General features: G+C 46.9%; 1 protein-coding gene across 4 annotated transcripts in view; it reads left to right on the forward strand.

Annotated features, from left to right (window-relative positions):
* Positions 1-18,560, forward strand: part of LOC102558514 (bifunctional 3'-phosphoadenosine 5'-phosphosulfate synthase 2) — a 135,290-nt gene that overhangs the window by 57,784 nt on the left and 58,946 nt on the right. The window contains exon 1 of one of the 4 annotated variants that reach the window (XM_019484287.2): positions 18,407-18,516. The exons of the other annotated variants lie outside the window; for them this stretch is intronic. Within the exon in view, the coding sequence (XP_019339832.1) occupies positions 18,490-18,516 (27 nt within the window). The 5' untranslated portion in view covers positions 18,407-18,489. Of the gene's footprint in view, positions 1-18,406; positions 18,517-18,560 lie in introns of those variants that run through there. 4 annotated transcript variants of the gene reach the window in all.

Raw genomic sequence — 18,560 nt, forward strand, 5'->3', positions numbered from 1 at the left:
ATGACAACTGACGAAGAAGATTACTCATGGGTTGGCTCACCACTGGGTTAAGCAGAATCCGGAGGACAACGATGTTCTTTCGTCCATAAACCTCAAAACAACTATCTATGCTGTGGATGGTCACTGGAACGTTCCAGGGTTTCGTAGATGACGGTGAGGCCATGGTCTTATTTGCTGGGGTGATGTCAGTCCCAATGTACATGTTCTGGGGTTCCAGGCACAGTATGATACTCCGATGATCGCTAACATAAGATGTTCTGCGCCGGTATGTTCTGGCCGTCCGTCATGCCATGCGTGGGATTTCTGGCTTATCTGTCCTGCAACAAGCGCTGGAAGTGGAATAGGTCAGTGAGCATTAAACGTCACCATGTCGATGTCAGTGACATGTCCTCTACTCCACAATGCTTGTCTGACCAAGAAGCTTGCTTCTTCCCGGTTCAGCAGGTCAGACCCAAGTTCCACAACCAGACATCCCAACCATGCAGCTAGGGTTTCCTGGGGTTGGATTTTTGATTCTCTACACAACTCCTGTAGTTCAGTTCTGGTGCGAGTGTAATAGGCAGTAGCGACTTGGCTGGTTGTTGCTACAGGTTGAACTGCTGCTGCTGTGGAAGTCATTGCTGTTATTGCTTCTGGCAGGAGGGGCGGATGCACTCCTCTGCTCGATTCTCCCTTCTGTCGACAAGAAGGCGTGGTCGCCGGAAGTGACGCTGTGTTGGTGCGCGGTGTCACTGGCTGAACTCTCGCGAGTTCCTCTGAAGCTCCACCCTTCTCTTCCGGTTCTTCCACACGGTCTCTCTCCTGCTCGGCGCCATCTTGGCGTGACGTCTCAAGATTTTCTTTCGCAGCCGCTTCTTTGACCGCTTGAACGACCATACGCAGCTGGGCTCTTAAACTTACATTTTTCTGCATCAAATCAGTTATGGTACGAAATGTTGCAGTTAACATTCTCCCCTTGTTGTACTTCGGAGCCACCCTCTCATCTGTGGCGCGTCCCTCCGTCTCCAGATCTTCGTGGAGCTCAGATAGACGCTCGCAACCCTTCAATTTAGACACCACCATAAAGGGGGCGAACCGGTCGATCGGCACCGGTTCTTCACTCTCCCGAGCACATCTTAGGCAACGGGCACACTCCTGGGTGAGGGTCGGGTTTACCGCGCCTGCCGGGTTGACTCTGGCGAGGGACACAGTGTCGAGGGGCCTAAACAGGACACGTTCATTATTCATTATACACCTGAATGCCGCGGGGTGAAGATACACTTCCCTCTCTCTTGGGGCTCCGTCTTCGGGCTCTCCCTCTTCTCCTTTCAGCGAAAGGCATCGCTGATAAACCTTTCACCCGTTCCGCCTGCCTGGTGGTAAGCGATACGCGCCTCCAGTTCCACGACGCTTGCTACGTCGCGTTTCCCACTTCGCCAAGGGCAGTTCTCAACTAATTCTAGTTCTATCATGCTTTCCCCGTATCCCATCCTCGTCGCCATTTCGGGGCCGAGGGGCTGTGGCCAGCAGCCCGGGCACATGGGCCAGGGAAGTCGGCACGGCGGACTAGAATTAGGCACTGACGCCTAGAGGTTGATTAAAGATTATTTTACTTACACCGTAGATGGTCGCGGTGCAGGCAGGAAAACTTGCTTGGTTACAGTTGTAGATAGAAGAAAAGAAGAAAACTCGAACGATGAGAGCTCTCTAAACCGATACGAGAGTCCGTGCTGTGACTCTCAACGAGCGCGCAGGGCAGGGGTACGTCAAGGATCGTCCAGTGACGGGGAGAGATTCTTGATGGCTGATCAAACCATCATTCGGTCCAATATATACGTAGAAATCCACGAGATAATCGTGGACTCCTTGCCGGAATTCTCTTGGATTTCTCCCGGAATTCTTGGAATCGGGGTTCTCAGGATCCTCCTGAGATTCTCGGACATCTCTGACTTGGGCGGAAACTGCTCAAGCCTCTTATATGGCTAGCAAGCCAATCGCTAGCCGCCACGTGGGAATAATTTAGAAACAGCCAATAATGGGACACAAATTTGCATGCGAGCGGCGGGAACTCCTTTGCACCGGAGTTTTCTCTCTGCAGCTGAGAATTGCACCGTGCAAAGAAAGCTCCATGTGGCAGGAAATAATTCTGCAGTGCCGAAGCGTGCACACAATCATTGGGTAATGACAATCGGGTCTGACCCCTTGCTCCAGGCAGGAAAGAGTGCTGGGGTTAAGTAACCCCAGCCAGATGCCTGTCTAATCTCCTCTTGGACACCTCCAGAGTAGGGGAAAGCACCACCTCCCTTGGAAGCCCATTCCATATTTTGGCAACCCTTACCATAAAGAATTTCTTCCTTATGTCCAATCTAAATCTATTCCCCTTCAATTTGTGGCCATTATTTCTGGTAACCCCAAGGGGCATCCTTGTAAACAGAGTGTCCCCTATTCCCTGCTGACCCCCCCCCCCCCCAATGAGTTTGTAGGTAGCCAAAAGATTGCCTCTCGGCCTTCTCTTGCAGAGGCTGAAGAGATTCAGATCCCTCATCTGTCTTCATAGGGTCTTACCTGCAGGCCCTCAACCATACAAGTAGCCCTCCTCTGAACCCTCTCAAGGTTATCCACATCCCTCTTGAAGCGCAGCGCCCAAAACTGGATGCAGTACTCCAACTGCGGCCTCACCAATGCCGCATAGAGGGGAATTATCACTTCCCTAGACCTGCTCATCTCATGATGCACCTGCTGATACAAGAAAGAGTGCAGTTAGCCTTGCTTATTACCTCGTCATATACAGCAAACAACTTTTTTCTGTTACTTCATGTAATATTCCTTGTAAATATGTTTGATTCACACATGCTGCACCATTATTGCCTCACTTCTGTCACTTGTTGCACTGTTTGGAGTGTGTCAAGCCTGGTTATATTACATGTGGAAAGCTTCAATACATATAAATAAATGTTGTTAAGTATAGTCTTTACTAATGCTTATAATAATTTTCTTCTTTTTTTCAGAAATTGTTTATTCTAAATCATCATTTATAATATTGGCGATTTAAGAACAACTCACGGGATCTCCAATGTTAAGTTTATTGTATGAGGGTATGCAACTATTATACCATGCACAGGATTGGAACCAAAAGGGATATCAGTCCCCTACCCACCCACCCACCCACCCTATATAGTAGCTGCTTTAGTGATTGTGAGAGCACTGGTGTTAGCATATCTGTATATCTGAGGCACTGCAGGTTTGCTGTTGTTGGCCAGTCAAAGCTTCTCCAAGGCAATGTCTTTCCAAAGGGGGTCACCAGCTTGTTCTTTGGTCAGTAGGTTCTGGTCAAAGAAAGAGGGCACTGCTGAGGGTCACGCTTCACTGCCTTTTGTCCCTTTTTGGCAAACTTCTGTGATCCCCCATCATCATCTTGGCTGCCCAGTCCAGAGCTTGCTATCCCACAGGGGTCTTGAGTTGTGCATGACAGTTGTCACAGTCACTTGGGGTCTGCCCAATGGTGCAGTTTTGGGAGTCCACCCTTGACTTGATTGACTCAATGGCTGTGTCCTTGCAGGTTCCAGGAATCAATTCTTTAGCTTGATTAGCTTAAAATGGCTTGTAGAATAGAGGTTTGTAATAAGTTCCTCTGGTTAGACTATTGACAATTAACAGCCAGAGGCTGTTGCTTTGTATCCCCTGCTTGTCATTCAATTACCTACTGACTCATACACACTTGCATTCACTCAGGGGACCATCCGGTACATTGTAAAGGTGATACAATTCAATGAATTTTTACAGCTACAACTTCAATATTACAATGCTTAGCTAACTTAAAGAGAGTATAAAATAAAATGTAAAGCATAAATAAAATGTGAGACACAGGATGCCATGGCAAAAGTTTAGAGGGAATACACGAACAATAAAATACAGAAATGCATAATAAAATAGAATACAGAAATGAACACAACATATGAATATAATCTAAAAGGGAATAATACTATCTTTATAAAATACTTATCAAAGACCTATTATAGTAATACAAAAGACTTATTTTATAACGTATTTATTAAAAGACAACTTGATTGCTTTTCTTAATGGTAAAGAGAGCTGAGATGGGGGAAGGAAGAAAGAAAGAAGAAAAAAGGGGGTGCACTGGAGGTGAGTTCCCATGAGAGGGGGGATTTCTTAAAAAGGTGCTTCCGGACAAGAGAAGTAGGGGAAGGGTTTTTGGTACAATAAAACTAATGTACAGTAAAAGGTATATTAATTGGAATGAGTGGGGTAAGGGGAGTGCCGGGTATCTAAACATTCCAGTTATCTGAGGCAGGAGTTTTCAACATTTTTTTTTAAAACTCCTGTGGAGCAGGAGGGTGGAGGGGAGGTGGAGGCCACACGTGGAGCAGCAGCAGCAGAGAAGGGTGGGTGGTGGCAGTGGCAGTGTGCGAGCTTCCCCTCTCCCCCCTTGCATCCAGCTAGCCGGTCAGAAATTCCAGTTAATAGAGTATTCCAATAGTACAATGCCAGTTAACACAGCTCTTACTGTAGTTTCATAGTTTCGCAGTTGGTAGGGTCGGAAGGGACCTGAGCAGATCATCAAGTCTGACCCCCTGCCATGGCAGGAAAGAGTACTGGGGTCAAAAGAGCCCAGCAAGGTGTTCATCTGGCCTCCTCTTAAAGACCCCCAGGGTAGGAGCCAGCACCACTTCTCTTGGAAGTTGGTTCCAGATCCTAGCCACCCTGACAGCGAAGTAGCACCTCCTGATGTCTATCCTGAATCTACCCTCTACCAGTACCAGCTCGTGACCATTATTTCTAGCCACTCCTGGTAGTGCTCAGGGGAACAGGGACTCCCCCAATGCCTGCTGATTTCCCCCCCCCCCCCCCCGACTAGTTTGTAAACGGCCATTAGATCCCCGTCAGTCTTCTCTTGTGGAGGCTGAACAGGTTCAGGTCCCATAGCCTCTCCTCATAGGGCCTGCCCTGCTGCCCCCTGATCATGTGGGTGACCCTCCTCTGGACCCTCTCCATGTTGTCCACATCCCTCCTGAAGTGTGGCACCCGGAACTGGACGCAGTACTCCAACTGCAGCCTGACCAGTGTCACATAGAGGGGGAGGATCACCTCCTTGGACCTGCTTGAGATGCATCTGTGGATGCATGACAAGGTACGGTAGGCCTTCCTGACCGCATCCCCACACTGTTGGCCCGTGTTCATTTTGGCATTAATAATGACTCCAAGACCCTTTTCTGCTTCTCCACTGACAAGAAGGGAGTTCCCCAGCCTGTAGGTATGCTGCTGGTTCTTCCCCCCCAGGTGCAGTACCTTGCACTTGTTAGTGTTGAAACCCATCCTGTTCTCATCTGCCCACCCCTGTAGCCTGTCTAGGTCCAATTGAAGCCTATTCCTCCCTTTTAGCATGCCCACTTCCCCCCACATCTTAGTGTCATCTGCGAATTTGAACAGGGTGCTTTTTACCCCCTCGTCCAAGTTGCTGATGAAGATGTTGAAAAGTGCAGGCCCAAGGACCGAGCCCTGCAGCACCCCACTGCCCACATCCCTCCAGGTTGAATAAGACCCGTCCACTACCGCTCTCTGGGTGCGGCCCTCCAGCCAGTTAGTGACCCATTTGACTGTGTAGGTGTCGATGCCACTGTCCTTTAGTTTTTTAATAAGAATGGGGTGAGAGACAGTGTTGAAGGCCTTCCTAAAGTCCAGAAAAACTATGTCCACTGCTACCCCTGCATCTAAGGATTTTGTGACCTGGTCATAGAAAGCCACCAGGTTGGTCTGACAGGACCTGCCTCTAATGAACCCATGTTGGTTGCCCCTAAGCATAATCTTCCCTGCTGGCCCCTCGTGGACATGCACCAGGATAATTCTCTCAAAAAGCTTACCCAGGATCGAGGTAAGACTAACTGGCCTATAGTTTCCTGGGTCCTCCTTCCTCCCTTTTTTGAAAATGGGAACCACATTGGCCCTTTTCCAGTCCTCTGGGCACCACGCCAGAGCACCATGAGTGCTAGTAAAGCCATGCCGGGGTCCTGCAATGACCTCTGCCAATTCCCTCAGCACTCTGGGGTGGAGATCATCAGGACCTCCTGATTTAAATACGTCCAGTCCCTCCAGAAGTTCCCTGACTAGGTCCTCACTGACCCTAGGCTTGGGTGCGCCTCCCCTGGGTCATATGGGTGTCCCGGTGTGGCGGGGTGTCCCGGTGTGGGGGGGTGACCTGGTCCCTGCTCAGAAAAATGGAGGCAAAGAAATTGTTAAATAGGTTAGCTTTGTTGTCCAAAATAATTGACCAAAATTTAAATCTTAATGCAATAGCTATACGTATGTTTGCCTGCACTTGTCTTGTTGTAAAATCAAATTTGATGTTAATTTGAATAATATAGCATAGCAATGCTAATAATTGTCTCATTAATTGTTATTAATATGTTTAACACCATTTTTTGTGTACTGTTTAGAGAAACAGAGAAGAAATAAGATATTTTAATTTATTTAAGTGAGATGATATGTCCTCAAACAAACCCTTAGGCAAACTATAGTAGTTAGTCTAAATCCTGCCCTAAAATCATTGGAAGAATAATTTACAGAAAAAATTGTCCCAGGTGAAGCAGGAAGTATAGAGTGATGCACCGAGTGCAAATAATGTTGACTTGACAGGAAATCCCCCTTCCAGCTTCTGGGTTGGGGGGCAGGAGGAGGGGTGGACAAGAATAGACTGTAGAGTAGTAATATAGAGAGAGAAACAGATAAATTATCACTATTTGATAAAGATGTGCTTCGTAAGATAACCGAGGAAAGAACAATAGAAAATGTGTTGAGTAGTATCCATTTTTTCTCTGTTAGGGTGCTAGTGGCTTAAATGTAACATTATATAAATGTGAACCAATGGGACATCAACTTTCATACAATAAAGCACCAGTTTTTACACCACCCAATCTTGTAAGTGGAACATTCACAGGCATCAGAGGAAGTCCCAGGGTTGCTGGATTGGGTCTATTGCAGTGGCAGGCAATTATTTCGGGCAGAGGGCCGCCTACCGAGTTTTGGCAAGCTGTCAAGGGCCACATTGGTAACTCCACCCCTTGACCCCCGGTCACCGTCTTGTGACTAGAAGTCCTGCCCCCCTAAATCCCCACACACACCCTCAGGGTACCAGCATGGGCCTGTGCTTTCATGGTCTGGCGATGCTCCCGGGAGCCACATGGTGCTGGAGCAGTGCAGGGGCAGGAAAATGGCTGGGGGTAGGGCAGGGCTGGACTGCTACATCCTGCTGACAGCTCCCCCTGAGGCCTACTGCTCCTGGCTCCTGTCATCTTTGACGGGTAGCCAGGAGCAAATAAATATTTTCTAAATTTTTTAGGGGCCCCACAGGCCGGATAGAAAGGCCTGGTGGGCCAGATCCAGCCCATGGGCCGTATTTTGCCCACCCCTGGTCTATAGCTTAATCAAACAATGGCTTAATACTATGTTTAGTAATGGCCAAATCACAGCAGCGTGTTTGTTCAAGTCACTGTACACATGGTTTTACATGATTACACAGTAAAACAAGGCTTGCCAGGTGTCGTGTTATGTAACAGCTGAGTCAACATGCCTATAATGTCATACATTTGACTGGGAGTGGTATGTTGTCTAGGGCCACTAGGGCTGATGCTGACTTAATAGTAAAGCAAACTATTTCTCACGGCTTTCCCTGTCTAGATCTGAGTAGGGAAAGCAGCTGGAAGAGGCAAGGACATGGAACAGAAGCATGGGGTGTAGGACAACTATTGGCCCCAAACATCTTGCCATTCTTAGTAGAAACTCTCATACACTCAGGTCTCCCTCTATGCACACTCCTCAGGAACGTCTCGTTTCTACAACCGTACCTCCCTGACATCTGGACAACTCTTAAATTAGCATGGCATTCTATATGGGGTATGGGTGTATGTGCTGAGCCATGACATATGACACCTGGCAGGCCTTGTTTATCATATAACTATGCAGGATGCCATAGTGATTTATACATTACTAAAAAGTGTTAAGCTGCTGCTGAATTTATAAGCTATAGGCACAGAAATCCAGTTTCCTTTAACTGTCCCCATTCATTCCAGACTTATCTTCCACCCAGGCACTTAGCTACCTCCACAAACGACTTCCCTTAGCTACTACCTGCCTTTCCCTAGCTAGCTACCTCTTTCATGTGGACTCTGTGCCTTCAGTAAGAACAGCCACCAACCTTCCACAGCTACACTACGTAGCTCCATGTCCTGCCTCTGTCACTGCTTGGGGCAGATGTACTGATCACAAGCTGAAGTTAATGATCATATTACCTGAAAATATAAAATTATTGAATTAACTATTCTGTGCGTTTTGAAAGTAATTCACAAGGGAGCTTCACAGAACTTGGCAAAAAATGTAAAAACATATTGATGAATTTAATAACTTCTAAGCATCCTCAGTAAGTGCTCATTGTTTATAGAGCAAGAGGCCTCACGTATGTGAGAGCAAGAGTTAAGACATGTAATATAACATGGAAATAAAACTACTACATAAAATAGGAAAGAAAATGATGGACAGACATTTGCAGATAATTACCTTTTCTATGAGATAATCTTTTTATCTTTTTTGATAAGATTAATAATTAAATTAAATATTTAAACTGAATATTGCAATACAATTATTTGGATTACAGACCAAAAATATGTATCCAATAGTTTTTTACATTTGAGAAAACAACCAGGAAAACCAAGATAATGCAACAAACCATATTTGTAGAGTTTCATGTCATGACTGTCTACTCCCTCAAGAAAAATTCCAAGGCCACATGTGTAATACCTTCTGCCTCTGAAGCTCTCCTTTTCCCTTAATCTCCTTGATTCTGGCGATCTTGTTCACACGCACAGCCTCTGTCATTGCTTTTGTTCTCTGTGTAAATAGACCCCCATGTTGGCTTTGGACATGTTTGCTGCAAGGACTCTTATTCCTGGTATGAACTTTGAACTCTTTTTCTTTACTGAAGGCAAGTAAACAAAAGAAAAGGTAATAATAAGATTTTGATTCTGTTTTTGTGTCTAACATTCAAGGTTTGAAAATCTTCAGTAAGTTTTTCTACATTAAATGTCATGTATGTAATATTCTTCTTCAAAGGGATTATTTTTTTACTAGCTAGGGAAAGGATATTAACTCAGATAGCAATTCCTTTGTCACTACATATAAATAACTTTTCTGACAGAATAACAAAGGCTTTTTGTGTTTTTGCACATCAGAACCATAAATAGAATAATAATCACAGTTGATCTGTGTTAATCTTATATCTCTTCAGCCTGTAAATTTTCCTTGGTTTGGCTGCCAGGTCAGTTTTAATTTATTCAATTGCAAACCTATCAAATTAACTTTATTTGACCTATAGGTCAATAAAAGCATTCAATTCTAAATACAAGTGTTCCAGTTAATAGTAGTGCACCAAAGTTTTTGTGCATATTTAGCCCAAGAGCTATAGTTGGGCTGGTTAATATTGGATTTGGCAATGCTTCTAAGCAACACTTTGTAATATTAAGAATGTTGTTGAACAGTGTTAAATTTGTCATAAAATCACTGTCAGTAGTCTTCTGCAAGTATCCAGCACAGAAAGAGAAATCAGAATCTCATATTTTGTCTAGATACTTGTTGATCTGAGGAAAGAATAATTTTTAGTATACATTTCCACTTGTTTTTTTTCTTTACAAGCAGGATTCACTATCAGACAATTAACAGAAAATTGAATGCATGAAATATGAAATACAATGTACACTGGCCCTGAAAAATGTGGGGCCAAATTCATCTCTAATGTGACATATGGTTTTTATGGCAATTCAGCAGTTCAGGGCTGAATTTGGGCCACAATATAGTTTAAAGGGTCATGCACTTTTTTTTTGCTTCTCTAGGCTGTCACTGCACAACAGTGATGATGGGCAGCCCCCATTCTCCCTCTCCACGCTCCCCTTCCCATTTACCATTCCCATTCACCAATCCCTAAGCCAAGGGTTCTGTGCATCTCCCACTTCTCCCTTCTCCCATGCATTGTGGTTCTTACATTCTCTTTACATGATGGCAGGGGCCTTTTGTGCCCTTCATCATTGTCTCCTCATCTCATGCCTCCTTTCACTTGTACTCCTTTCACTCCTCTATTTGTTGTTTATCAGGGTTCTGTGTGTCCCTCCCATTCTTCCCCACCAGTCTAATTTATTTTCTTTCTGTTCTAGTGAATATTCATTCAGGATGTGAACCTGTTAAGTTCCACTGAGAGGATGGACAGAGCTGACATAGGGAGTAACCAACCACTTCATTGACCTGTAAACAATTACAGATGTGTGTGTGTTACTCAGTGCCAAAGGCTACCTATATCTTCCATTTCTCTTTTCCCATTTTCTGATTTTCTCCAAAATCAATAAGATTTTTGTATGTTAGTCTAAAATATTCCTTGAAACTTTGGAATAGATAGGATGTAGAATTCCAGAGAAATGCTGTCAAGTTGAGTTCAGGTGTCCCTCAGGGAGCAGGCAAGAGAGCTACAGGAGGAGGTGGCAAGGCTCTGAAGCATCCTCCCCCATGAGGACTTCATTTATTCAACACTGGAGGAGACCTCTAGGACTGTGGAGGAAGGACTGCTAGAAGTGGTGCTAGAGGAGGAAGAGGATATGGACTTCCAGGAAGGTGGAAGCAGGAAGCAGAAGTCTTCATTTCCACCTGTATCAGTTTGCCTGGAGAACAGATATGGATCCTTAGCAACAGAGGAGGAAGAGCATATTCTATTGGTGGAAAAGGCCAGGCCAAGTTGGGAGGATCCCCAAGGTTGGAAAGATCAAGATCACTGACAACGAGAAGAAGGAACAGGTAGTGGTGGTTGAAGACTCCCTTCTGCAGGGGATGAAGGCATCCACCTGCTGGCCTGACCTGTTGTCTTAGGAGGTCTGCTACTTTCCCACAGCCTGGATCCAAAATGTCACACAGGGATTACCAGAACTCATCCAGCCCTCTGACTACTACCCCATTCAACTCATCACCAATGATATATTGCCAGGGATGAGCCTGAGCAGATCAAAAGTGACCACAAGGCACTGGGTGAAAGGATAAAGAGGTCAGGGACTCAGGTGATGTTCTTGAAGTCAAGGGGAAGGGCCCAGACAGGAGTGGATGCATACTGCAGATCAATGCATGGCTGTACAGATGGTGTCACCAGCAGGGCTTTGGCTTCTTTGACCATAGGATTTTGTTCCAAGAAGAAGGGTTGTTGGGAATAGACAGGATTCACTTGACGGAAGAGCATCTTCTCAGGTTCGCTAATCTGGTGAGGAGAATTTTAAACTAGGTTCACCAGGGGGCCAAAGCCCTGAGGTAAGTAGGGAAGCAGATGACCTGGAAGAAGCACAAGTAGGAGGGTATCTTCTCATTCTTCCCGAGAAAGGGCAGTCAGCTAGTTACATAGGGTGTTGTACACAAACACATGGGCCCTGGAAACGAATAAGAAGACTTAGAAATCCTTGCATAGTCCCAGAACTATCATGTGATTGGAATGAGAGACTTGGTGAGAGCTCATGTGACTGGAGCACTGTCATGAATGGATATAAACTGTTCAGGAAAGATTGGGGGAGAAGAAGAGGAAGAGTTGTGCTTTATACAAAATAGTCTCATGATTGCTTAAAGCTCCAGTATGAAACTGGAGATAAGCCTGTTGAAAGTCTCTGGGTGAGGGTCAGAGAGGAAAGCAACAAGGATGATGTTGTGGTTGGGGTCTGCTATAGACTACCAGACCAGGAGGATGAGGTAGATGAGGCTTTCTTCAAACAGCTAGTGGATGCTTCCTGATAACAGCCCTTGGTTCTCTTGGGGGACTACAATCACCCTGACATCTGCTGGAAGGGCAATACAGCAGTTCACAGACAATCCAGGAAATTTTTGGAATGTATTGGGGACAACATCCTGGTGCTGGAGAGGCCAACTAGGGGCCATGTTCTTCTTGACCTGCAGCTCACAAACAGGGAAGAAGTGGTGGGGAATATAGTAGTGGATGGAAACTTGGGCAAGAGCAACCGTGAGAACTGAGTTCAGGATCCTGAAGGAAGGAGAACAGCAGAATAAGGACCCTGGACTTCAGAAAAGCAGACTTGCTCAGGCAACTGATGGACAGGAGGATCTCCTGGCAGGCCAGTCTGACAGGGAAAGGAGTCAAGGAGATCTGACTGTATTTTAGAGGAGCCTTACTGAGGGCACAGGAATGAATCCTCTGGATGCATGGGAAGATTAGCAAGTATGGTGGAAGACCAGATTGGCTTAGCAAGGAACTCTACAGTGAGCTAAAACACAAAAAGGAAGCTTGCAAAAAGTGGAAATTTAGACAAACTAGTAGGGAAGAGTATAAGAGTATTGCTCGGACATCCGGGGATGAAATTCATAGATTCATAGATTCATAGACGTTAGGGTTGGAAGGGACCTCAATAGATCATCAAGTCCGACCCCCTGCATAAGCAGGAAAGAGTGCTGGGTCTAGATGACCCCAGCTAGATACTCGTCTAACCTCTTCTTGAAGACCCCCAGGGTAGGGGAGAGCACCACCTCCCTTGGGAGCCCGTTCCAGACCTTGGCCACTCGAACTGTGAAGAAGTTCTTCCTAATGTCCAATCTGAATCTGCTCTCTGCTAGCTTGTGGCCATTGTTTCTTGTAACCCCCGGGGGCGCCTTGGTGAATAAATCCTCAACAATTCCCTTCTGTGCCCCCGTGATGAACTTATAGGCAGCCACAAGGTCGCCTCTCAACCTTCTCTTGCGGAGGCTGAAAAGGTCCAGTTTCTCTAGTCTCTCCTCGTAGGGCTTGGTCTGCAGGCCCTTGACCATACGAGTTGCCCTTCTCTGTACCCTCTCCAGGTTAATAGTCAGCACGGGTTTGTTGCAGGTAGGTCTTGCTTGACCAATCTCATTTCCTTCTATGACCAGGTGACCTATCACCTGGACAAGGGAGAAGAGATTGATGTCATATATCTTGACTTCAAAAAAGCCTTCAATCTGGTGTCCCATGATCGCCTCTTTGAGAAACTGGCCAGTTGTCGCCTTGGGTCCTCCACGATCCACTGGCTGGAAAATTGGCTCTGGGGTCGGACCCAGAGGGTAGTAATTGATCGAAGTCACTCATCGTGGTGTCCTGTGACCAGTGGGGTCCCCCAAGGCTCTGTCCTTGGACCCATACTGGAAGGCCAAAGTGCAGTTGGAGTTGCAGCTAGCAAGGGAGGTGAAGGGTAACAGGAAGTGTTTCTATAAGTATGTCAGAAACAAAAAGAAGATCAAGGAACGTGTGGGTCCCTTATTGAATGGGGGAGGCAACTTAGTGACAATTCATGCAGAAAAGGCTGAAGCACCCAATGCCTTTTTTACCTCAATCTTCACAAGCAAGGTCAGCTCCCAGACTACTGCACCTGGCGGCACAATTTTGGGAGAAGATGTGCAGTCAGCCGTGGTGAAAGGTTAGGGACTATTTAAAAAAGCTGGACATATGCAAGTCAGTGGGAGAAGGACATGGGCAACTGGTGCCTCCTGAGTCAGGGGGGACACTTGCCCCTCCCCCCAGCACCTCCTCCATGTCACCCCTGGAGAAGGAGGTCCATGGGAGCTGCTGGTGCCACCACTGCTCCTCTCAAGCCACCCGTGCTGCCTGCCACCCCACTTCCCTTTCAAGGTAGAACCATGGCCTGAGAGGAGGGGCAGCAGTGGCTGGACCATGGTGTCAGAGTGGAGCCATGGCCTGCTACACAAGTGGCTGGCAGTGGGAGGAGGTGAGGACAGCGTGCCTCCTCTCCCCACTATCCGTTACTCTGTGCTGCTGGAGGCACAGCTGGCACAGGGGTCCCAGTGGTGGCAGCAGCAGCAACGACTCTTTCCTTCCTGGTCTTCCCTCTCACACGGGGTCCCATCTGCTGGTCCAGCCAGGCTGCGGCCTTGTGTCCACTGTAGGTGCACAAATGTGTGTCGGGGCGGGGGCATGAGTGGCAGGCAGCAGGTGGAGGTGAGGGCAGCGCAGCCTCCACCCCGCCCATTACTCCTTGTATTGCTGGCGGCACAACTGGCGTGGGGGTCCTGACGGCAGCAGCAATGAGTCTTGCCACCCCACTCCATTTCCCCCACACCTTGCCAGCCTACAAGGAGAAACCTGCAGTTTTTTATGTTTCATAACTGCTATGGCAATGAAGCCCCAACTTTTTGCAACTGGAAGGTATTTTTTCCTAATTAATAACAATTTTTAATCGCCTTTCTTGAAGAATTCACCTTTAAATAAATCATTTTAGAAACTGCAAACTTGAGATATAGCTGTGACAACTGGAATATTATGAAATCATTAAGAAAAAAGTTAAATTTCCCTTTACAGGAGAAAATCTGCTTTTTTACATGGCAAATGGAAAATTCGGATCCCTGTTTGTTAGTATGCACACCATTAACATGAGGTGAAGTAGAAGCAGCATTTATTTTTTCAAAAACGTATGCAAAATATGATCCATTTTTAAAGTTTGTTTGTGACCCTTTCATATATTCTTGCGACTGATGGGTTGAGAAGTGCTGCTGTACGGATACCTTGGAAAAGTGGAAATAGAAACCAAAAGTAAATATTCGCAGAACTTATAACTACATAGGTCTGCTTGAGTGGGCCAAAACCGATAGAGATGGTCACAAAGGGGGCCTGTATATGTGTGGGATGCCTGCTCTGACGCATTCTAACTAGAATGCATTGGAGCCGGCTCTATTAATAGAGTCTGCTGGAACATTCTAATTAAAATGCTCCAGCAGCCTTGCTGTCACATGTATTCAGCATCTCCGCATTTCAAAATGGCAGCAGAGGCATTTTAACTATGAGTCGTTGAACAAGCTTCCATGCTGGAGCACATGTGTAGATATTCAAACAGTAGACACAAATTTATGAATAATTTAATGTTTAGGAAGTTTATATTTGCAATTCAGACCCGGGTCTAGGATGGCAAAGTACAACTCAAAATAGTTAAAAAGAAAAAAGTTGAATTAAAATGCTATTGCCACATGCAATTTTTATTATCCATGCACAGGTTACTGAAAGAGTCTGAAGTATTCTCTTTCTACATCATGACTCACTCTACTGACACACAAGATATGGAGTTGATTTATTGCTTACTTCTGAGTAAAGTGCATTTGCTCAACAGTATATCTGTATCTAATGATTTTACTTTAGTGCCTTCTTGCAGATAATGCACAGAGGAAACAGTGTAATTAAAATCTAGCATCAAAGGTTTTCTCGTGTGAAGTAGAAGGCAGGACTCTGGGTCAAATGGTTATTTCAATCACCTTATTCACATGCCTTTTGTCAAAATTATGAAAACAGAAGGTAGAAGGCCACATAATCCAATTATCAATGTTAGTGAAAACCATAGTTTTTTTTCATATGGCCACCTGGAAATCAGTTATCATAGTTTTCGGTCACTCAAACTGAACAAATCAGTTGAAGTTAGGAACAATCCCCGTTTAAACTTGCTATAGTATACAATAGTCTTTTCTGCTCTAAAGAGTTGTCTGTGATCTTTTTTTTCTTTTATAATGACCTTTGCCATATCTTTCCCTGCCCTGAGGCTTACTGTAATGTAAAGCATAGTAAATTGCATGCGGGTAATGAAACAGCACTTTTCTTCCTCACTGTAGGCAAAGAGCAAACTGGAGGAGTGTACTGGACCCATGTAAAAAGAGACTTCCTTGTATGACCCAAAAAGGGATCTCTGGCTGTATGAAGTAAACAAACCAGGTCTCAGTGTTCTTTCTTCCCAGTCCTTTCACAAACATGCCAGACTGATGAACTAGTCAAGTCCAAGAACTAGAGCCAAGACTGGGAATTAAGAGTCCTTAGGACAGTTCTTAGCTTAGTACTGATTGTGACCCTGTGAAAATACAGGTGAGCTCTTTCTTCCTTGTCTGCTGTTCTGGTACACTTGTATAATACTTGCCCATGCAACAGAGCTATAAGGAGGCATACAGCCTTATTCTGCAAACTTTTAAGTAGGAGACTAGGGATTATGGGAGTGAGGATTACAAAATGAGGCCTTTTATGAGTGTTTGTAAAATGCTTTGAAATCTTGGCTCAATGCCAATGGAGGGAGCTGTAGAAATGCAGTTCTATTTACAAATTTAGGACAACTGGGCAAAATGTGGCTCATAGGCTGGATCCAGCCCACCAGCTGACTGTATCTAGCCCACAGATGAGTGGCCGTGAACTCATGGGATTCGGCCCATGGTCAGCTGATGACTCTGGCTCCAGCTGCTGCCTGGTGCCAAGTGGGCTGGGTTGTTTCTGCTGTACCAGGTGGACAGGCAGGACTGCTTACGCATAGTGCTGAGGTGGCAGCATCACCTGTGGACTAAGCGGACACCCTGATACCCACCCAGAACCTACTGTGATGTCCGCAGCTGATGCTGGTGCCCACCTGTGGCTGCTTCCTCCGTGCTGGCATCAGGGTGGTTCTGGGTAGGGTGGGGATTGGGGCATGCTGCGGCTTCAGGCGGGGTGGGGACACCCTGATCCCCACTGAGAACTTGATAACCCCATCCACAGCTGGTGCCAGCACCTGCCCAGATCTGCTTCCACCATGCCAGGGGGGTGCTGGCATAAGCTTCAGGTGCAGCTGGCAGGTAGCAGATGGGGTAGGGGTCAGGATGTGTTGTAGTTGCAGGTGGCATGGGGATTGGAGGGGGGGAGAGAGTTAAGGGTGGCCCTCAAGAGGACACCAAAACTCATGAAGTGGCCCTCCAGCCAAAATAATTGCCTACCCCTGGACTAGATTCACAAGTGGGATTTAAGCATTAGAAGTCTGAGCATTTTAATACCTGGCTTTTAGACATCCTGCCATCTAGTGGAATTCAGGGTGCACCTGCACCTTATAGCCTGACCAGAGTAGGTATAAAGCACAAGCTTTTGCGATGAGGTTCACTTCATCAGGTGCTGTGAAAGGATGCGTAGAAAGGAGAGTATGAGAAGGAGACAGAAATAATACAAAAGATAAGGGAGAGGAGGGCAGGGACAGTTCTGGGAGAAGCAATCAAACAAGCAGTAAACTCATGCGAAGGAGTCACAGAAACTAATCCAGAAGCTAGCATAGTTCCTGTTTAAACCATACCTAACACAATCCAGTCTGTGGATGATTTCTTGGTCTGCAATTTGCCATTCAGATCTGTTTTTAAAAGTGTGTTGTCTGAGAACAGTGACCCTTCGGTCAGCAATGGAGTACCCAGGGAGGTTAAAATGTTTTGCCGCAGGCCTGCATGTCTTTCTGCAGCTGCCGTCAGAGCAGTGTTCTGCCGTGTAAGACTTGCCCCATCTGTCCACTGTGGACAACAGAGGGTCATGGCGAGTAGGTGGAATTTGCAGTCTTGAGTTAGGTGTCTCTACAGGGCTGGGGGAGATTGAGGCCCTTAGAGGATGGGATTTATAGATGCCAGAGTGCTGAGTAACATGGGCTAGGTGAGGGTTTCCACCTCCATGCCCTAACCCAGCCTATTGATCACTGGGGTGAAGGTGCCTTTTCTCCTGGGCTGCAGTTATTCCACTTTGAGTAAACTAATGAAATATTCACTGGGCCAGATGTGCAACATGAGCGTAATTTGCCTGACAAAATTGCCAAGCCCCAGAATTGTACTTATACTCCTTCCTGGCCAGTATTTAAGTATCCTATACAAAATGGAATATAAAAACGTCTAAAAGAAGGGACAGAAAGACACTTACTCTGGGATACCCTGCAGCTCGGTACCTGGGACACTTGGCTGAGAAATGAAAGACCCATGCCCCTGTCCTTCCTTCAAGCCAGGCAGAGGAAGGTGCTTGAAGACAGGTCTCCCACATCTCATGGGTGTACACCAAGACAGGGCCCCCTGTGTTTTGCAACCACCAGATCAGGTCCCTTATCTCACTCTAGGACCCAAGTGAGGCACTGAGCTGCTCTGTCCTTAGGCCCTTGGGGGACACATGTCCTTAGAAGACTTTACCAGTGGGCACGTGGGTGCATTCAGGGTCAGGTGGCAGTGTGGCTGCGGTTGGCGCCTCAAGGTCGGATTTAGGCTAGCACGTCTCGTCCTTCCTCAGACTCGAGGCACCCTCGGGACATGTCAGCTCTTGCTTTTCCCTTGCCCTGCGCCTAGGGAAAAATCTGAGCTGCTTTGGGCTGCAGAGACCTGGGCAGCCCCAGGCCAGCCTGACGCCTCCTCTGGCAGGCAGGGGTTGCCCTGGCGCGGACCAGGCCTGGCCTCTGGCAAGGAGCTTGGTGTTGGCACCCGAGGCCCCGCAGGGGCATTCCCCGCGCGGTGCGGCAGAAGGCAGCCGGTGCCCCGGGCCGGAGCCCAGCGGGCGGGGGCGGGGGTGGGGGCGGGGGGCAGGAGGAGGAGACGGAGGAGGGCTGAGAGCCGAGGGGCCGGTCCAGGGAAGTGCTACGTGTCTCCCCAGCCTTTATACCGCTGCCTGCCCCTCGCCCCGGGCAGCAGCGCCGCCGCCCGCCCGCAGCCCGCGCCATGTCCGACAGCGGCCGGCAGCACACGGTAGGACCGGGCGGGACTCGGCTCCCCGCGGGCTCCTGTTCGCG

This window comes from Alligator mississippiensis, chromosome 6, assembly GCF_030867095.1.
Source record: "Alligator mississippiensis isolate rAllMis1 chromosome 6, rAllMis1, whole genome shotgun sequence".
In the NCBI taxonomy this organism is placed as follows: domain Eukaryota; kingdom Metazoa; phylum Chordata; order Crocodylia; family Alligatoridae; genus Alligator; species Alligator mississippiensis.